This window comes from Phyllopteryx taeniolatus, chromosome 20 (genome assembly GCF_024500385.1).
Source record: "Phyllopteryx taeniolatus isolate TA_2022b chromosome 20, UOR_Ptae_1.2, whole genome shotgun sequence".
Classification (NCBI taxonomy): domain Eukaryota; kingdom Metazoa; phylum Chordata; class Actinopteri; order Syngnathiformes; family Syngnathidae; genus Phyllopteryx; species Phyllopteryx taeniolatus.
The window spans coordinates 16,934,443-16,953,243 of NC_084521.1; the positions used below are offsets into that span (position 1 = coordinate 16,934,443).

Genomic DNA, 18,801 nt, shown 5'->3' on the forward strand with positions numbered 1-18,801 from the left:
CGGCTCACAATGATGTCGGCTGTGTTGGGAATCCACCCTATCTGCTATATAGTGAGTCGACAGTTTGCTAGCGCTGTCCGAATGTGAAGTGGGTAGGGGTTTGGGCCCTCAAAGTATCCCACAATGCATCTTGAAAAATAGCAAACAACGATGGTGACTAAAAAAGCAATATTTCCCAGGATGCACTGTGCTGATTAGCGATGCCGCTATCGAATATTTTAGAATTACTCTATCAATGAATCCAATAACTGGATAAAACATTTTGCATTCAAGTAACCCCCCCCCCCCAATAATTGTTTATTAAGTGATTATTGTTGGTTATTTGGTGATGAAACAAAACCAAATGAACAACCATGAAGGAATATGACAAGAGGGAGTGATGATGTACTCGTGAACATTTTGGAAAGTGAGACCGACTGATTCATGCACATGAAGGGCGACAAGTTTGATGTCCACTTCTGAGGCGCCCGAAGGTTCAACTACGTCAATTAAACCTTAATAACCATTCTTTTCCTATTCGATTCAACTGACGATTATTTTTTCATAAATTGATGATGATTCAGTTCCAGGTTTGGTCCGTAACATCCGTCAGACAATCGGCAAAAATGATGATGATTGTTTTCCAAAGTAAAAGGAGATGTTTGCAAATGTCTTATTTGGATTCAACACAAAGAGAAATCAGTCTGCTTTCAAGGAGGACGATAGAAATCGGAAAATATTTTTATGAGGCTAAAATGGTATTATATTATATTATATACATACATATATATACACATACATATATATATATGTATATATATATATATATATATATATATATATATATATACATATATATATATACATATATATATACGTACATATATATATATACATACATACATACATACATATATGTATATATATATATACATATATATACGTATATATATATATATATATACGTATATATATATATATATATATATATATATACGTATATATATATATATATATATATATATATATATATACGTATATATATATATATATATATATATATATATATATACGTATATATATATATATATATATACGTATATATATATATATGTATATATATATACGTATATATATATATATATATATATATATATATGTATATGTATATATATATATATATATATATATATATATATATATGTATATGTATATATATGTATATATATATATATATACATGTACATACATGTACATATATATATATATATATATATATATATATATATATGTATATGTATATATATGTATATATATATATATATACATGTACATACATGTACATATATATATATATATATATATATATACACATGTATATATATATATATATATATATATATATATATATATATATATATATATATATATATATACATATATATATAGACCCAACGTACAACCAGCTGACGATGCGGTACATTGTAATTATGCGACGCCAACGACGTCATTAACAGCGCCAGAGCAGTGTTCCAAAACTATTTTACATCGGACTCATTCATCGACTATATAGTCCATGCTATCAAAATCTTTGAAATAGAAATTAGGGAGATGGTCATGAGTGAATGATTCCCAACACAGCCTCGTGTCGTCACACGGATGTCATAATGACGTCACATAGTGGAGACAAACGAAAGGTAACATGATGAAGGAAATGAACGTCTGGGTGGGGGGGGAATAAAAATAACTCAAACCACTCACGAAGTCTTTCCTGCTTTCTGTCCATCAGCTTTTCTGAGGGGGTGGGGCCTTTTCCATCAACCGCTCCCTGGTCCACCTGACGAATGCGATACAGAAGATCCCGACCAAAGAACGCTTCCTTGAAGGGGGCAAGCAGGACAGCCAATCAGAATGCTGCGACTGCGGGTCTACAGAAAAGTCTTTGTTACCTGTAGATAAGACGGGAAGGCCTCCTCTAGCTTTGTCTTCTTCTTTCTGTATCGCTTCTTCACCTTGTCCACGCTCTGCTCGGCTCCATCTGCGAGGATGATGAGGAAGAGGATGAAAAGCGGGATGCAGACGGCGAAGGAGTACGCGGACGTTAACGAGCATCACCTTCGTCTGCCTGCAGCATCTCACTTGAATCTTTCCCGCCGCACACTTTAACGGCGCCGGCTCCCGCCTTCCCGCCTCGCTGCCGCACCATGAAGCCTCCGATACCTGACAGACGGACCGTTAGCACCGCAATCCCGATGATGACCGCAAAGACGGCGTGTGCGTCTTAAACAGCTGTATCCACACACGTATGTGCACAGACACTTCATGTCAAGGTTTGGCAAAATTCACAAGCATTTTTTCCCCCCTCAATTGCCAAGCATGTCCAATTGAAACCCTTTCTGTAACTCTTCCAGTCTTTCTGTATCTCTGTTATAACAGCCAAATCCTATCAAGAGTCATTGTTGCCTTAATCCCGTGAGATTTGGCTTTGACCGTAAACGGCCACTCCCAAGCTGCACATGATTGAGGCAGCCATTGTTCCACTTCGCCACATCCAATGCGGCGTCCACATACCCTATGGCGGAGCGCTCACGCCAGCGTCTGTGTTTCGACATCTATGTAGATATACCACGTCGCTGGCTAGCTACGTCTTGGTTTCCCTCACCTGGCCTGTATGGCTTCCTCTTCCTCTTCGCCAAGTCTTTGCTGACATCATCCTCAGGGACATGCTCTCTCTCGGGGCTCGAGTCGGACTTGAGGTCACACTCCAAGTGACCTGTGTGCACATTCATTCATAAAAACACACATTCACACAAGGGTATGTGTGTGTGTGCGTGCGTATAAAACCTGTGTCCGGGTGGGGCGGGGTCTGCAGAACAGACACGCTGTTCTGGTTAATGATCCTCAGCTTCAGTTTGGGTTTGCACCTGATGGACAGAAAATGGCAGATCAGCACTCTCTCGGTCTCAGTTGACATAAACATTATATATATATATATATATATAGAGAGAGAGAGAGAGAGAGAGAGAGATTAGTAAAATGTCTATTTGAAATCACTTTGTAGTGATGAGGGAATGATGTCTAAAATCCTGCTCGTTGGGAGACACTAGTTCATGCTTTTGTATATTAGTAATATGAAATCACAATTATTTACCATTTATAAGACTGAACAGCAGTGTCCCCCCCCCCCCCGAAAAAAAACAAAAAAACAAACAAAAAAACAGAACATTTGAGGTGTACCCGACACGTTACTTTCTTAATTGATGACTTAACACTTTTCACGACTTGCACTTTTTGTCTCAGGTGATGTCACTCATCTTTTTGCTCACCTGCGGTACCTGCGTGCGGAGGTCAAGGGTTCAACCAGAGACTGGAGTTGAGAGAGGCCCGACTCGGTCAGACATACTCCGTCCTGACTGTACGTCTTCGTGTCTGCACACGCACACAACCGCGCACACATTTCATCTCATATTGATCAACATCCTATACATCCTATAATTTCATGTCATCTATATTTGTGTGATGATGAAGAGGAGGAGGAGGAAGGAGAAGACAGGAAGGACGATATTTTGACAGTCATATGAACGCACCTGCTTCTCGGCTCCTGGAGAGGATCTGAGCCATGTCCAAATTGTCCAGCCTCCCTGTAACATTCCCGCCAGTCCGCCGTCACAAGACAGCCAATCAAGTGACTGTGTGTGTGTGTGTGTGTGTGTGTTACCGTATGGGATGTGACTGTGTGTTCTGCACAGTGAACAGTCGAAACCTTCATCAGCAGTGATCTCCACCTCATGTTCAGTGGTCAGACCCTCACAAACTGCATGCACCCACCTACACCCGCCAGGCAGACGGGACGTCAGGGTAAAAGATGAGCGTGGCAATCAAGCGCTTCATTCATTTTGAGCCCCACAAATTTTCTAAGCTTTTCTCAGGTCCTTGGAAGTCTGGGGCTCCACGAGTGGTAACTTAAGGGTCCGCAAAATAATTACTGATCAATTATTCTGTCTTATCATTCAAAAAAAAAGATAAAAAGTGAATAGTTAGGTTGAAATATTAAATAAAACAAAGAAATATTCCTATGGAATTTAGGGGTCTACGTGGTCGTTAAATTGCCACAAGGATTAAGAAGGGGTCCTTGAAAATAAAACCAACTCTCCTGTAAGAGAGTTTGAGAAGCCTTGATGGAACGGAGCAAAAAAGGTATGTGCGCGTGTGTTACCGGTCACACTGCTGACACTGCAGAATGAGGTCATCATTGGTGTAAGCTCTCTGGCAGAGGGGGCAGCAGGTGAGACTGGCGCAGGGTCCGCAGCGGCTGTAGTTACTCTGCCAATCGCAGCACAGCCCGGGCGAGGCCGAGCCACACTGGACACACCACACGCACCTGTGGAGCGAACACACACACACTTAGGCCTTGTTCATATCGGATTTTTGTCCGATCTGCCTCACAGGAAAAGCCCTTTACTGTACACCGTACACATGTGGTTTCCCTTGAAATCTAATACAGATTTCTAACCCTATGCGACTTTCGGGCGGACGCTCGGTTCTCTCGAATCGGATATCAGCGATGTGTTTGCTCACTTGCACGCCGACGTCGTGAGGCTGCGCTTTCGTTAATACAAGCGAATTCACAACAGGACGAACCCGTCTGAAAAACACCATCCAGTAGACGAGCCTTCATATCTCGGTGGATGAACGCTGCATTTGGCAACCCGTTCAGTGCGGCCACAGCCGCCATCCGTGGCAGGCACGTCGCAGCTGCTTGAGAATTCTTAGTTGATGCGGCACGGGGAACGACTGGTTAGCACATCTGCCTCACAGTTCTGGGGACCCGGGTTCAAATCCGGCCTCGCCTGTGTGAAGTTTGCATGTTCTCCCCGTGCCTGCGTGGGTTTTCTCCGGGCGCTCCGGTTACCTCCCACATCCCCCAAAAATTGCCCGTAGGTGTGAATGTGAGTGCGAATGGTTGGGTTTTTTTTGACATGTGCTCTGTTCAGGGTGTACCCCGCCTCTCGCGTGAAGATAGCTGGGATAGGCTGCAGCACGCCCGCGACCCAAGTGAGGAGAAGCGGTACGGAAGATGTACTACTTCTGTAACAGAGTCCTGTTCGGGCTACCCAGAAAAGCCCTGGGCAGGCTCCGGTATGCCCAAAACTCAGCTGCTAGGGTCCTCATTCGCACCCAAGCCCTGGCAGCACATCACTCCTACACTCAGCCATCTCCACTGGCTCCTCGCCTGCAAACGCCTCCATGCCCCCCAGTACCTGTTAGACCTCCCCACCCATAACCCCCTTACCTGGACCTGAGGTCCTCCAACTCTGGTCTCCTCTCCATTGCTTTGCATCTGCCTGCGGACCTATGGGGCTGGAGCCTTCAGTGTGGTCCCCCTCTGAGGTCCGCATTCCCTCATCGCCGGACACTTTTAAACTAAAACTCAAAACTCACTTTTTTGTCGCAGTGTTCGATGTTTAGTGTCCTTTGTTCTGTGCTTTTTGTGTGTCCACTTAGTGTAAAGCGGCCCTGGGTTCCGTGAAAGGCTCTATATGAATTCAAGTTCACAGCTAGGAAAACCCCTGCGACCCCAGTGGATCCAAAAAGGTGATTTGCCAAATGCAGGCGACTGATGAGCGCACCCACCACTTGCACTTCCAGGCCCCCTTGGGGACGGTGTGTAGGGGCGGGTCCAGGCAGTACGTGTGGTAGCTGATGTCACAGTCGTCACACAGCAAAAGCCGCCCGGGGTCTGTGGCCTCGCCGCATGCCTCGCACACCGTACACTCCAGACAGCGCCACCCTTTGGTCAGGATGACACGAGTAACCTGCGAAAACCAGATAGCGTTCAGAGTGACAGCGGGACAGGAAGAGGAGCCGTTGACCGACGACCACCTTGACGTTAACGCAGTAGGGGTGGTAACACTGGCCGCACTGGGAACACGACAGCAGTCGACCTTCTGCTCCCTGACCGAAGCTGCCGCACACCACGCACATGTCCTACACGACAACGACGGAGCAAGGTTACTTTCGGCGGCACCTCCGGTCGCCCGGGGTGGTGTTTTGCCGGCGCCGCCGACCTGTCTGAGCGTGAACACGTCCGATGTAGAGAACATCACCACCGTGTTGTGCATGGAGTTCTCCTCCTCTTGCTTGGGCGGGACGGACTCCACTACGCCGCACTGCAACGACACAACCCGTAGCAGACTCGGGACTCCTATCGTGTGCTATTTGCTACTCATTGCAATCCCTTCCTTACAGGGTGGGCGGAGCCATCAATCTCTGTGCCATTTATTCTGTCCAGTTTCAATTGCCCGTTGGCAAGTGATTTTTTTCCCCATCGAATACAAAAATCAATGAAAAAAACGGCTGATCGTTCACGTTGAAATTTTGGGTGGGTACAAATGGAAAATACGAAATTGAAAAGCTGACCACGGGATTGAATTGGTCGGCCACCACAATCAGTAAGGACTGCCAAAACCTACCGATTTTGACCTGAAATTAAACTAAAATTGAATGTTGAAAAGTTGGATTTGCTGGTGTTAGATTAAAAAACCCTTTTTCCTTTTTATTTTTGGCAGCCAATTGAAAATGGAATACAACAAATGACCACAGATTGCACTGCAATTCTCCTCCTCAAAATGGATATGTAATGTTACTGTTGTCATAAACCGCTTCGTTCAGTTTTTTCTCTTTTCGGCGGCACGGTGGGCGCCTGGTTAGCACATCTGCCTCACAGTTCTGAGGACCGGCAATCAAACCTGGCCTCGCCTGTGTGGAGTTTGCCTGCGTGAGTTTTCTCCGGGCACGGCACTCTGGTACCATGCACGGTAGTTTACCTGAAGACTCTAAATTGCCCCTAGGTGTGAATGTGAGTGCGAATGGTTGTCTATATGTGCCCTGCGATTGGCTGGCGACCAGTTCAGGGCGGGACCCGCCTCTCGCCTGCAGTCAGCTAGGATAGGCTCCAGCATACCCGCGACCCAAGTGAGGATAAGGAATGAATGAATGTGAACTGGTTCTGTCTGACTGCATTTCCAATAAATATCCATCCCAATACAAATAAGCACCGAGGGAGTACATGTATATCAAACTCCCAAAGAAAGCAAAAGGGTTCGAGCATGGAACTGCATTTCCAAGCAGCCCGACAGGACAGCTAAAAGGAAAAGAAAGTACAAATGTACGTAGGCTCTCACCGCCGGTGACACCGACAAACAGTCCTGCGTCTTAATTCGACTCCTTCCACGTCCTCCTCGTCCTCCTCCAACACCTCCTCCTCTGGACCTCCTCCTCCCGGGAAAGCCCAACCCGCGACCCTGACGAAGCGCACAGCAGGACTAAGGGACCAGGTTCAAACATTCGTTCATTCGTTGCGTCATCAAGTACAGTCATCAGGAGTTAGGCTGCGCTTGTTTTCCACCCCTTCACAGGCCAGACGGGTGGGTTAGCATGAGGTAAGTGTCGTGGTGGTTAGTTAAGGCAATGAGGGTTAGGTAGCGCGCTTCTTTACCACTCTCATGCTCCAGAAGGGCGGGTCCGCTTGACGGAACTTGGGGCTGTCCCGGCCCCCCTCGCCCATAGAGTCCTGGGAGGACGAGGGGGGGCTCACCGCTCTGACATTACTCCACCACGAGCCCTAAGGTAGGGAGGAAGAAGATGACGAAGAGAACGCCAGGGAAAAGAAGACAGGAGGAAGGAAGGGGGGCAAAATGCAGGAACATGAATGCAACAGCCACAAAAGAAAACACAAGAAGATGCTGCATGCATGCAAGCAGTCAGGGAGCGTTTTAGTACAGTCCTGCTACGCACACACACACACACCATGCTCAAAGTCACGTACCTGCCTGACCCGGGCCCTGCCGGGTGAGAACTTCCTTTTAGAGATGGCGGGCTTGCCCATGCCAATCTTACGAGTGAGCGGGATCACCGTGGAAGGAGGCGTCTACAAGTCGAGCATCCAAAGAAAGACGAGAAGACGCCACAGTGTTACGGAGAAATTCACACAGTTCATCACCTGCGACAGAAACGCTAAGCCACGGCTGTCCAAACTGCAGCCCACGGCATCCACCAAAATAAAAGAAAAGAAATTCAAGTTGACAATTGCCCACAACACTATCGACATTTTTTCCCCCAAAACATTGTTTTTTTTTTAAACCAAGTATAATAAACCACGTGAGACTTTTAAAGTAAATGCATACATAGTATGCTGGTTTATTTTTGGTAATTTTAGTAGGTCTAGATGATATTTATTAGACTTTACACCGATTTTACAGGGCTGATGGGTATCGGCCGATTTTATGCTGATTGGCTTTAATGTCATAATTCGCCGATCCCAGCAATGACATCTACTCCGCGTCGCCGCGTGCACAGTATATTGGAATCCAAAAGCTAGTTTCTTTTTTGCCTTGTCACGTGTCTTTTGACGTTGTACTGCAAATATCTTTAAAAAAAATGTGTTTTTAAACTCGGCGGTGTGGAACAGACAACACGTCGGAGACGGGCAACACGTAATAAGACAAATTTGCTCTTTTCACGATTTCACTGTCAGACGACTGCAATCAAATATTGTATTACGATACCACCGCATCCCGTTTTTTACGATCATTGGGCTTTATCTCGTCAACTCAAATGCGACCGGATACACTCGTTACCGTGGCGACGACAACAAGAGTGGCGTGCGTCGACTTTGTATTCTAAGGACAAACGTGTGTTGGTGGTCACCGGTGCTCAGGACAGGAGAGGACGTTCGTTTAAGGCAGGGGTGTCCAACGCATTTGTGTCACGGGCCACATTATAGTTTCCCTTGGCTTCCCTCGGAGGGCCGTTATGACTGTGAACCCATATCAAATATTGTCTGATATAATGACATATATAGGCTCCGGCACCCCGCGACCCTAGTGAGGATAAGGGGTTTGGAAAACTGATGGATGGAGGGATAAAGACATCTACACAACAAACTGATGGATAACTAGTTTTAAAATCAGAAGCCAATAAAAATGTTTCACTATTGTTACATTTATTCCAAAAAGGTGATTGCAACATAAAATGCTTGCAATATCTCAACATTATACAACCAAAGACACCAATTTCGGTATTTTCGCAAGAAACATGATTTGCATCAAATGACGTTGCGGGCCGGATTGGGTCCCCGGGCCGCCAGTTTGACACCTGTGGTTTAAGGCTTGCTTGAGGTATGTTCGCGTACCTTTAATACGATACGCCTCACGAGCAGCCAATCAAATGTTATGTAGCCTAGCAAGCGACTAGTACCACGAACGGTTGGACGTAAACATGCCGCCGTTCTGTCAAATCCTGCTCTAAACTTTCGCTGTGGGTGAAGTCATTTAGTTAAAAATAAAGTCGTTTACTTACAGCAAGTTAACAGCCATTATTTCTTGTCTATTATTTTCTATTTTAATGTTGCTTCGACCTGACTGATTAGAATACACGATCTGACTAGAGCAGTGATTTCCAACCTTTATGGAACATATTTTACAATTGAAAAATCTCACGGCACACCAACAAACAAACATGTCATGACTGCGTTGACTTCCTGCCATCTAAGAGAAGACCATTCATTGGTTCCGTCTGTCGCCATGCATCGCTGGCATAAATAGAGGAACAAAGATACATTATTTATTGGAAATATCATTTTTGGAGCAATTAAGTACACACAGTAAATGAACAGGTCATTTAAACAGACACATTCCTCCACCTTGCGATCGGATCGGTGATCGGTTATGGTTTTTTTAAACTCGCTGATCGGCCCCAAAAATCCTGATCGTGTATCCGATTTAGTACTTTATCAGTTTTGTGTAACTCAAGCCAGAGTTCGCTCTTGTGGCTAAATGTAAATAAACCTAAGATGAAAAACCATCAGTGGGTAAAGACATGTCAGACTGGCAATAAGATCATGAAAACCAAACAGCCAGTGCTGCACAGTTGTCGATGTGTAACGCTGACCCTACAGATGGTGCTGATAGTATTGTTAAAAGGCCCCAAAATCAAACCTTGCCTTGAGCACCGTGGAGTGGCGGGCCGGCTCTGGTCCGGCGTAGTTTACAAAGTGACACTTGAACTTAAGAGAGAATTTAGAGGGGCATGAAGCTTACCTTGCACAGGGGTGGCGACTCCGTGTAGGGAGGAGTGAAGCTGAGGGGGGGCGAAGGAGGGGAGAGGGGCGGCGGGGTGAGGGGGACCCTGACCGGGGAGGTCTCAGGCGAGGCCTCAGTGGAGAAAGGAGACCGTCTTAGGCGGATGGAGAGCTCGTCTGATGGAGGCGAGGAGTGAGGAGGAGGCCTGAGACTCCGTGTGGTGAGAGGGGGAGGACTGGGGGAGGACGGGAGCCGGGGGGACTCGCACAGAGGCGATGACGAGCTCATCGGCTTCATCACCTCCATGTCTAAAAATGGCTCCGGCTCCCCTTCGCCATCACTGCTACTCTCCCTCACCTCCTCCTGGTTCGGCCTCATTGCAACCGCATCCGGGGTCGACGACTCCTTTTCTGAAGACCCGGCGTGGGATTGGACAACATCTTTGGTGGCTTCGAGCATCTTCTGGGACAACAACATGTCTTCTTGTCCCCACTCACTTTGCTCCTCCAGAGATGAGGGCGCGTCCGGCGCCACGCTGAGGGGGAGGGATGCCTCCGAGGAGACGTCGCCATGTTGAAGATCGGCAGTCGATGGCGGCGGGGAAGCGGTAGGTGAGGGCGATGAGGGCGAGGGAGGGCTGTAGAGGAAGGGGGACACTGCAGCAGGCTCACCAGGAGACAGATGAACTCCTTAAAACACAGAGAATATCATTATCATAACCACATCCTCATCCTCACATTCCTTCATTAAAACTCACTCCCTGCACCATACCTGAGGGGGGGCACTTTGAACTACTGAGCTCCTCCTGGTTCTGCTCCTTATGCCCTTGGTTTTGCTCCTCCTGGTTTTGTACTTCACTCTCCTCTTGCTCGCTATTCTCTTGCTTCTGCTCCTCATTTCCCTCCTGTTCCTGCTCATTCTTCTCCAGATCCAGCACTCCTCCTTTTGTCGTCTCAGGAAGGTACTGGTGTAAGCTGAGATGTTCTTCCTGGTCTGTGGTGTAAACTGTTGGGGGGGGGGGGGAAATAAATAAATGAAAAAAATAAAATAAAAAAAGGTTGGTCACGGCTGAAAGTTGTATGAAAGTTGAAAGAATGCGGAGTGCTCAGTCATACTTACTGGATGTGGCCTCGCCCACAGACAAGACGATAGAAGTAGGACCAGTAGGGCATGGGCCAGTTTCTGACTCAACGAGAGTATGAACAGCTGGACCCGTACTGGTCTCTGGCTCCTCAGGGCTGGTAGGAGTAAGACTTTGTGTAATCTGTGCATTAGCCAATTGTGAATGACTATAAAGCTGGCTCCCGTTCACTGTATGGGTTTGTGTAGCACGAGTGGGGGAAGAACGATCTAGTGTTTTATGAGTACATCGAGGTTCAGGCATGTCAGTGTGTTCCTGAGTGGGACTGCTGGGTAGTCTGTCATTCAAGGGGCTTAATGGTGCTGGAGACTGGCGAGGGTAAGTCACACTAGCCTGGCGAGCAGTGAGCGAGCCGGGTTGGCAACTTGTCGATTTTGGTTTGGTCTTCCATGAAGAATCTGAAGTCAAACATGGACCAGAATCAAGCTGCAGTGAAGTGGAAATGAGCGACTTCTGGTCTCGAAAAGTGGCCTGTGTGTTCGATTTAAGGCTAGAATCTGTGCTACCTGTGGGGCTACCGTGAAATGTTTCAGCAGCCTGCGTTGGAGTCCGGCTGCTACTAGCATGTGTGCATGTGCGTAACGTCACACAAGTTTGTAAGGAACTTTGGTTGCTCAAGCAAACACTCTCCTCCAAGGAAATGATGCTCAGACCTTGGCTATCAGAGCTGTCATAAGCAGGTCTACAGTGTGTAGGACTAACGTTAGTTGAATGTAAAAGCTTCGTCTCTGAGGGACTGCTGCAAGTCGAGACTTGTAAAAGACTAGACTGGCCAGACTCTGTGAGCTGAGGCGGCTCTGGATCACGCACACACCCAGTTGGACTGCAACCACCCAGTGGACCAGGACCGGTTTGTAATCCAGTGACTTGGCACAGATGGTCAACTGCTGTCTTGGTGTTTTCATTCTTAGGTGGGATGGTGTCAGCGTGAGTAGAAAGCACTGACGAGGGGCTGGCTGGCGGCTGGGAAGAGCAGTCACCAGTTAGCATCACCGGGCTATCTTGTTGGCTTAAAGGACTGGTCCTTGCTGGTAAAGGTTCGGCAGGGTCTGTCACCTCCGTCATTGAGTCACATGAGGCCTGAAGTGAGCTAGCAGGACTAGCAGGCATTTCACTAGCATGTGAAGGGCTAGCACCACTCATGCTAGCTTGTATATGTACTGTGCTTGCCTGGTGTTCCAAAGGTTTTGTGCATTGCAATGTGCAGTCAAGAGAAGCACTTTGATGATAAGGAACGTCCTCCACAGTTTCAGCATCAGAAGACATGTGAACGAGGCTACTGCGGTCCACTGAAGTGCTTTGGTGCACAAGGCTTGATGGTGTGGGCAACGGCGGATCACGAAGAGGACTCGACTGCTTACTCTGCAGATGGGAAACTGATGGGGGTGCGGGCACGACAGTGGCAGAGCAACAAAGAGCTGATTCAAGTGTTTGACTGTCCAGGTTTAGGTTCTGTGTAATGTCTCCAGGTCTAAGCTCTGTGCCGCCGGCCCCACAGCCATGAGGGAGCATTGTTGTGACGTTCAGTTGCGCAACAAACTGGCGGGAAAGAATTCGCAGTTGCAAAGGCCTAGCTGGTTGCGTAGAGGGCATCCGTGCTGGACTGGCAGGCTGTGACAGACTACACGGGGTGGAGTTAAGGGGCACTCTTGATGGGCTACAGGGAGCTGAACTGGGCCTGTATGCAAGGTGTTTACTGCCTGGTGAGAGGTCCTGGTCCAGTGTAAAAGTGGCCAAATGAGAAGAATTGCTCTCCTGAGCTAGCACCATTTCAACATCCTGTGTAGGACTCTGCAGAGGTGATGTTACAACTTGTGTAGAACAATGCAGCTCAGGAATGCATTTTCCTTGATGGGTTCGGAGCAGTGCCGGGTCAATGGTGACGTCAGCAGGACTATGGGCTCTACTCAGCTGGGTGCCATCATCTTGCACAATGTGGTCTGGAGAGATAATCTCAGGCTTTGCTTCATCACCATCAAATCTGCTCGGTCTGAGCTCGGACATCGTACTATCCTGCACCGGAGACTTTGGAGACACTTCTGTTGCAAGCTTTTCCCTGGTTGACTGCATGGAAGGGCTGGATGGAGGACTAAGTTGAGCCGGTGTGGAGGTCAAAAGGACAGTGAATGGCTCCATGTCCAAAGGAACAGAAAACAATGGAGGGGGTGTTGAACAAAAGTGAATTATTGGCGATGTGGCATGGTTTTCCTTACATTCCCAAGGAACATGGTTGACGTGTGGGTCATTCTTTACTTGGACTGGACTAAGATGAGGTGCAGCAGGACATTCCTGAAGTTCTGCAGTCTCAAAGCAGAACAGATGGGTCTTTACAAGATCAGCTGGACTAGGGGGAGGTTGCAGTGCACCTTTTTGGAGATCTGCTCCACAAGGATAAGAAGGTGTAGTGAGGTGTTGGTGTTCTCCGGGGCTTTTTCCAACCATGAGAGGCTCAAGACCTAATAAATTGGAATTCCGCGTTTGCTCTGTGGCGTTTGAGGGCAACGGCACAGGACTTTCATGAAGTTCTGCAGGGACTGAGGGAGATTGAACTAGACTTGGCTGGACATTTGTGGGGATTGGTGTAGAAGGTTCTGGACTTAGTCTCGTGTTTGTGACTTCAGAAGGGGATGGGACTGGACTTTGCAGGAGCTCTGTGACATTAGAAGTAGATGATGTTGGACTTTGTTGGAGTGCTGTCATGTTAGGAGATTGGACTGGAGTTTGATGGAATTCTGTGCCAGAAGGAAATGGGACAGGACTAACACAGTGCTCTGTGATGTTAGAAGGAGATGGGATTATACTTTGATGGAGCTCTGTGATGTTCAAAGGAGATTGGATTGGACTTCGATGGAGCTCTGTGACGCTGGAAGACAGTTTTGGACTTTGTTGGAGCTCTGTGATGTAAGAAGGCGATGGTGTTGGACTAAGCAGAATCTCTGTGATGTTGGAAAGAGATGGTGTTGAGCTTTGTTGGAGCTCTGTAGTGTTAGAAGGAGATGAGACTGGACTTTGATGGAGCTCTGTGACATTGATAGGAGAAGGGACTAGACTTTCTTGAAACACTGTGGGCTTCGATGAAGATGGTACCGGACTTTGCTGAAGCTCTGTGATTTTAGAAGGTGGTGGTGTTGGACATGGGGGGAGGTCGGTAAAGTTAAAAATGGAAAGGACTGGACTTTTCTGGAGCTGTGTGACGTTAGAAGATTGGTCTAGACTTAAATGGAGATCTGTTGTGTTAGAAGGGGATGACAACGGGCATTGCTGGAGCTCTGAGATGTTAGTAGATGGGACTGGACATTGATGGAGCGCTGTGATGTTAGGAGACTGGACAGGACTTTGAGGGAGCTCTGTGTTGTTAGGAGACTGAACAGGACTTTGATGGAGCTCTGTGTTGTTAGGAGACTGAACAGGACTTTGATGGAGCTCTGTGATGTTAGGAGACTGAACAGGACTTTGATGGCGCTCCTTTGTATTAGATGGCGACAATACTGGACTTTGTGGGAACTCTGTGGGCTTCGATGTAAATGAGACTGGAATTAAATGGAGATCTGAGACAGAAGGAGATGGTGTTGGACTTTGCTGGAAGTCTGTGACATTAGGAGTTGGGAGTGTACTTTGCTGTATCTCTGTGTCGTTAAAAGGAGATTGGACTGGACTTAGACGGAGATCCTTTAGTTTAGAAGGAGATAGGACTGGACTTAGACACAGATCCTTTGCGTTAGAAGGCGATGGGACTGGACTTAGATGGAGATCCTTTGCGTCAGAATGAGATGGGACCGGACTTAGACAGCGATCCTTCGGGTTAGAAGGAGATGGGACTGGACTTAGACGGAGATCCTTTGCGTTAGAAGGAGATAGGACAGGACTCTGTTGGAACTCTGTGGGCTTCGATAAAGATGGGATTTGATTTAGATTGAGCTCTGTGACATTAGAAGGAAATGGCGGACTTTGCTGGAACTCTGTGACGTTAGGACATGGGAGTGGATTTTGCTGTAGCTCAGTGTCGTTGGAAGGAGATTGTACTGGACTCATATGGACATCCTTGGCGTTAGAAGGAGATGGGACTGAACTTCGCTGGAACTCTGTGGGCTTCGATGAAGATGGGATTGGATTTAGATTGAGCTCTGTGACATTAGAAGGAAATGGCGGACTTTGCTGGAACTCTGTGACGTTAGGACATGGGAGTGGACTTTGCTGTAGTTCAGTGTCATTAGAAGGAGATTGTACTGGACTCATATGGACATCCTTGGCGTTAGAAGGAGATGGCACTGAACTTCGCTGGAACTCTGTGGGCTTCGATGAAGATGGGACTGGAGTTGGATGGAGCTCTGTGACATTAGAAGGAAATGGCGGACTTTGCTGGAACTCTGTGACGTTAGGAAATGGGAGTGGACTTTGCTGTAGCTCAATGTCGTTAGAAGGAGATTGTACTGGACTCATATGGACATCCTTGGCGTTAGAAGGAGATGGGACGAAACTTAGCTGGAACTCTGTGGGCATCAATGAAGATGGGACTGGAGTTGGATGGAGCTCTGTGACATTAAAAGAAGATGAGTCTGGACTTTGTTGGAGCTCTGTGATGTTCGAAGGAGATGGAACTGGACTTTGCTGGTGATCTGTTGCATCTGAAAGGGATGGTACAAGACTCCTCTGGATCTCTGTGTTGTTAGAAGAGGATCGAACAGTACTTAGTTGAAGCTCTGTGGGATGAGAGGTCAAAGGGAGGTCTGTGTGCTCAGATGGATATTGTGGTGGACTTTCACTAAATTGTGTTGGGTTAAAGGGAGATGTTGCTAAACTTGTCTGCAGCTCAGAAGGACTTTGGTGAAGCTCTGTGTGGTCCAAGGAAGATGAACTACACGGCGATGCTGTGAGGTTTGCAGGAGATGGCAATGGACTGTCTCTCAGCACTGTGGAGTGAATGGGTGATGGTTCTGTGTTTTGCTGGGGGTCTGTTGGGTTCGATGAAGACTGTGTTGGACTCAGTCTAACCTTTGCGGGGTTAGAAGGAGATGATTCTGGACTTTGCTGAAGCTCTGGTGGGTCAGAGAGAGATAGTATTAGATTTAATCTAGGTTCTGGGTAACAAGGAGATGGTTCTGGACTTAGTCTTTGCTGTGGCTCTGTAGCAGGAGAGGGCGATGACCGTGGACTTGGTTTTAACTCTGTGGGCATAAGCGATTTTGGACTTTGCTGGAGCTCTGTTGGGTCGGAGGGAGACAGGACTAGACTTAGTCTTTGCTCTCCGGAGTTAGAAGGCGATGGTGTTGGACTTTGCTGGAGCTCTTCTGGGTTGGAGGCAGCCAGGACTAAAGTTAGTCTGTGCTCTGTGGCGCTAGAAGAAGATAGAGTTGGACTTTGCTGGAGCTCTGTGGCATCGGCTGGAAACGGTACTGGACCTTCGTGCGACAGTCCTGTAGGTTCAGTTGGAGTCTTAGCCTGCTCTGAACATAGCTGGAAGGGGCTGTGAGGGGTAGTACTCAGGGGGAAAACTTCAGGAGGACTTTGAACATGTGGCGCCTGTGTGGGTCTAAGCTGGAGGTCTTGGGCAGGACTGTGAGAGATTGGTGCGAGTATTGCTAGCTCCGCCCTCTGAGGCTGACAGGTAGGGCAAATGTAACTTTTGTCATCACACTTTGTTGTGCTGATGCCTGCCTCGATGGAAACACACTGGGTATGCACACACCTACGAAACAACACGTACAAAAGGTGTTACACGGCACACAGAGTCAAACCATACATCATGGACAATGAAACTACAGGGAATAGGGACCGAGCACTGCCGCAAATAGTAAAAATCTATGAGCAATCCACTATTTACAGAACGTCATGTGACGAAATCCGGAAAATGGGGCAGCTGACGTCCTGTGTATGCTACGCTAACGAGCACGACCGGATTGATTACATGATTTTTTTTAAGCCATATTTAATATCATTTTGTTTTCTTTATGGCTGGTGTATTTGGACAAAAGTTAAATACAAGTATATCATCTCTGTGGTGACATCTTGTGTTACAAAAATACATTGTAGACGTTTAAAGTTCCCACAGGTGCTTTGTCACGGTCCCCTTCGCCATTATACCGGACTGACATCCCCTTAAAAAGGTTTGTAATTGTCTATAGGTGCCATAAGAGGGCAGTAAAGCACTTTTTCAGACAGGACCAGGGCCTAACTAAAGATTCTGCCCTGAAGATGCCAAAAGAAATGGTGCCAAGGCAATCTTTTTACATTAGAAATTGCTTTGACCTGAGCACAAAACCAGCAAAGAGGGGAGTTTTTCCAGTGAAACATGGATGACAAAAAACATTTCCACAAATTTAGGATACTGTATACTGTGTGACAGGAGTGCCCAACCAGTCGATCGTGATCTAATGGTAGACCGCGGACTGATCCAAAGTTGACGACGAGTGTAGGGACACACCCACCCATATATATATATATATATATATATATATATATATATATACACACACACACATACATACACATTCAATTTCTATACATATATACATACATATACACACACACGCACACATATATACAGTGCCACCCGAAAGTATTTACACATTTTTCTATGTTACAGACTTATTCTAAAGCTGCTTTGAGCATAGTTTTCTTTTTTTTTTTTTTTTTTTTTTTTAAATCTACACAAAATATCCCATAATGACAAATGAAAAACATTTTCAGACAGTTGTGCAAATTTATTGAAAATGTAAACATTTCATCAATAGGTACATAAGTAATCCCACCCTTGGTTTAATATTTTGTTGAAGCACCTTTGGCAGCAATCACAGCCTCAAGTCTTCTTGGGTATGCCTCTATGAGCTTGGCAAACCTGTTTTGGGGCATTTTCTCCTATTCTTCTCTGCAGATCCTCTCAAGGTCCGTCAGGTTGGATGGGCAGCGTTGGTGGGCAGCCATTTTTAGGTCTTTCTAAAGATGTTCGATTGGATTCGAGTCCGGGTTCTGGCTGGGCCACTTGAGGACATTCACAGTTCACTGCTCCTGAAGCCACTTCTCTGTTATCTTGGCTGTGCGCTTTGGGTCATTGTCATGTCGGAAGGTGAATCGACACCCTAGTCTGAGTTCCAGAGTGCTCCGGAGTAAGTTCTCTTTAAGAATGTGGAATAGTCGCCCAGTTCATGCGGCAGAAAAACAGCTCCACAGCATGATGCCGCCACCACCATGCTTCACAGTAGGGACGGTGTTAGCCAAGTGATGAGCAGTGCCTCTTCTTCTCCAGATATGACGCTTGCAATTCAGGCCAAAAACTTTCATGAGACTAGAGAATTTGGTTTCTGCAGGTCTGAGAATCCTTAAGGTGCCTTTTGGCAAACTACAAGCCTTTTAGTGAGAAGTGGCTTCCGTCTGGCCACTCTACCATAAATGCCTGATTCGTTAACAACGGTTGACCTTCTGGATGGTTCTATCTCCGCAAGGGAACACTGGAGCACCACCTTAGTGACCATAGGGTTCTTGTTCACCTCTCTGACCAAGGCCCTTCTTCCCCAGTTATTCAGCTCGGTCGGAGGGCCAGATTTAGGAAGGGTCCCGGTGGTTCCCAACTTGTTCCGTTTCTGAATAATCGAGACCACAGTG

General features: G+C 46.8%; 1 protein-coding gene across 11 annotated transcripts in view; it reads right to left on the reverse strand.

Moving 5' to 3' along the window:
- The window catches only part of LOC133470583 (histone-lysine N-methyltransferase 2C-like), a 69,434-nt gene that overhangs the window by 32,282 nt on the left and 18,351 nt on the right, over positions 1-18,801 (reverse strand). For 10 of the 11 annotated variants that reach the window (XM_061759132.1, XM_061759131.1, XM_061759133.1 and 7 more), the window contains exons 13-30: positions 11,181-16,888; positions 10,833-11,066; positions 10,080-10,750; positions 7,808-7,909; positions 7,478-7,603; positions 7,164-7,283; positions 6,048-6,149; positions 5,863-5,967; positions 5,614-5,795; positions 4,196-4,360; positions 3,698-3,807; positions 3,567-3,620; positions 3,306-3,408; positions 2,824-2,903; positions 2,642-2,752; positions 2,095-2,199; positions 1,929-2,017; positions 1,741-1,858 (exon numbers count right to left, since the gene is read on the reverse strand). In XM_061759132.1, coding sequence (XP_061615116.1) covers positions 1,741-1,858; positions 1,929-2,017; positions 2,095-2,199; positions 2,642-2,752; positions 2,824-2,903; positions 3,306-3,408; positions 3,567-3,620; positions 3,698-3,807; positions 4,196-4,360; positions 5,614-5,795; positions 5,863-5,967; positions 6,048-6,149; positions 7,164-7,283; positions 7,478-7,603; positions 7,808-7,909; positions 10,080-10,750; positions 10,833-11,066; positions 11,181-16,888 — 8,285 coding nt within the window. The remainder of the gene's footprint in view (positions 1-1,740; positions 1,859-1,928; positions 2,018-2,094; positions 2,200-2,641; positions 2,753-2,823; positions 2,904-3,305; positions 3,409-3,566; positions 3,621-3,697; positions 3,808-4,195; positions 4,361-5,613; positions 5,796-5,862; positions 5,968-6,047; positions 6,150-7,163; positions 7,284-7,477; positions 7,604-7,807; positions 7,910-10,079; positions 10,751-10,832; positions 11,067-11,180; positions 16,889-18,801) is intronic. The other variant, XM_061759135.1, reaches the window with a different exon arrangement.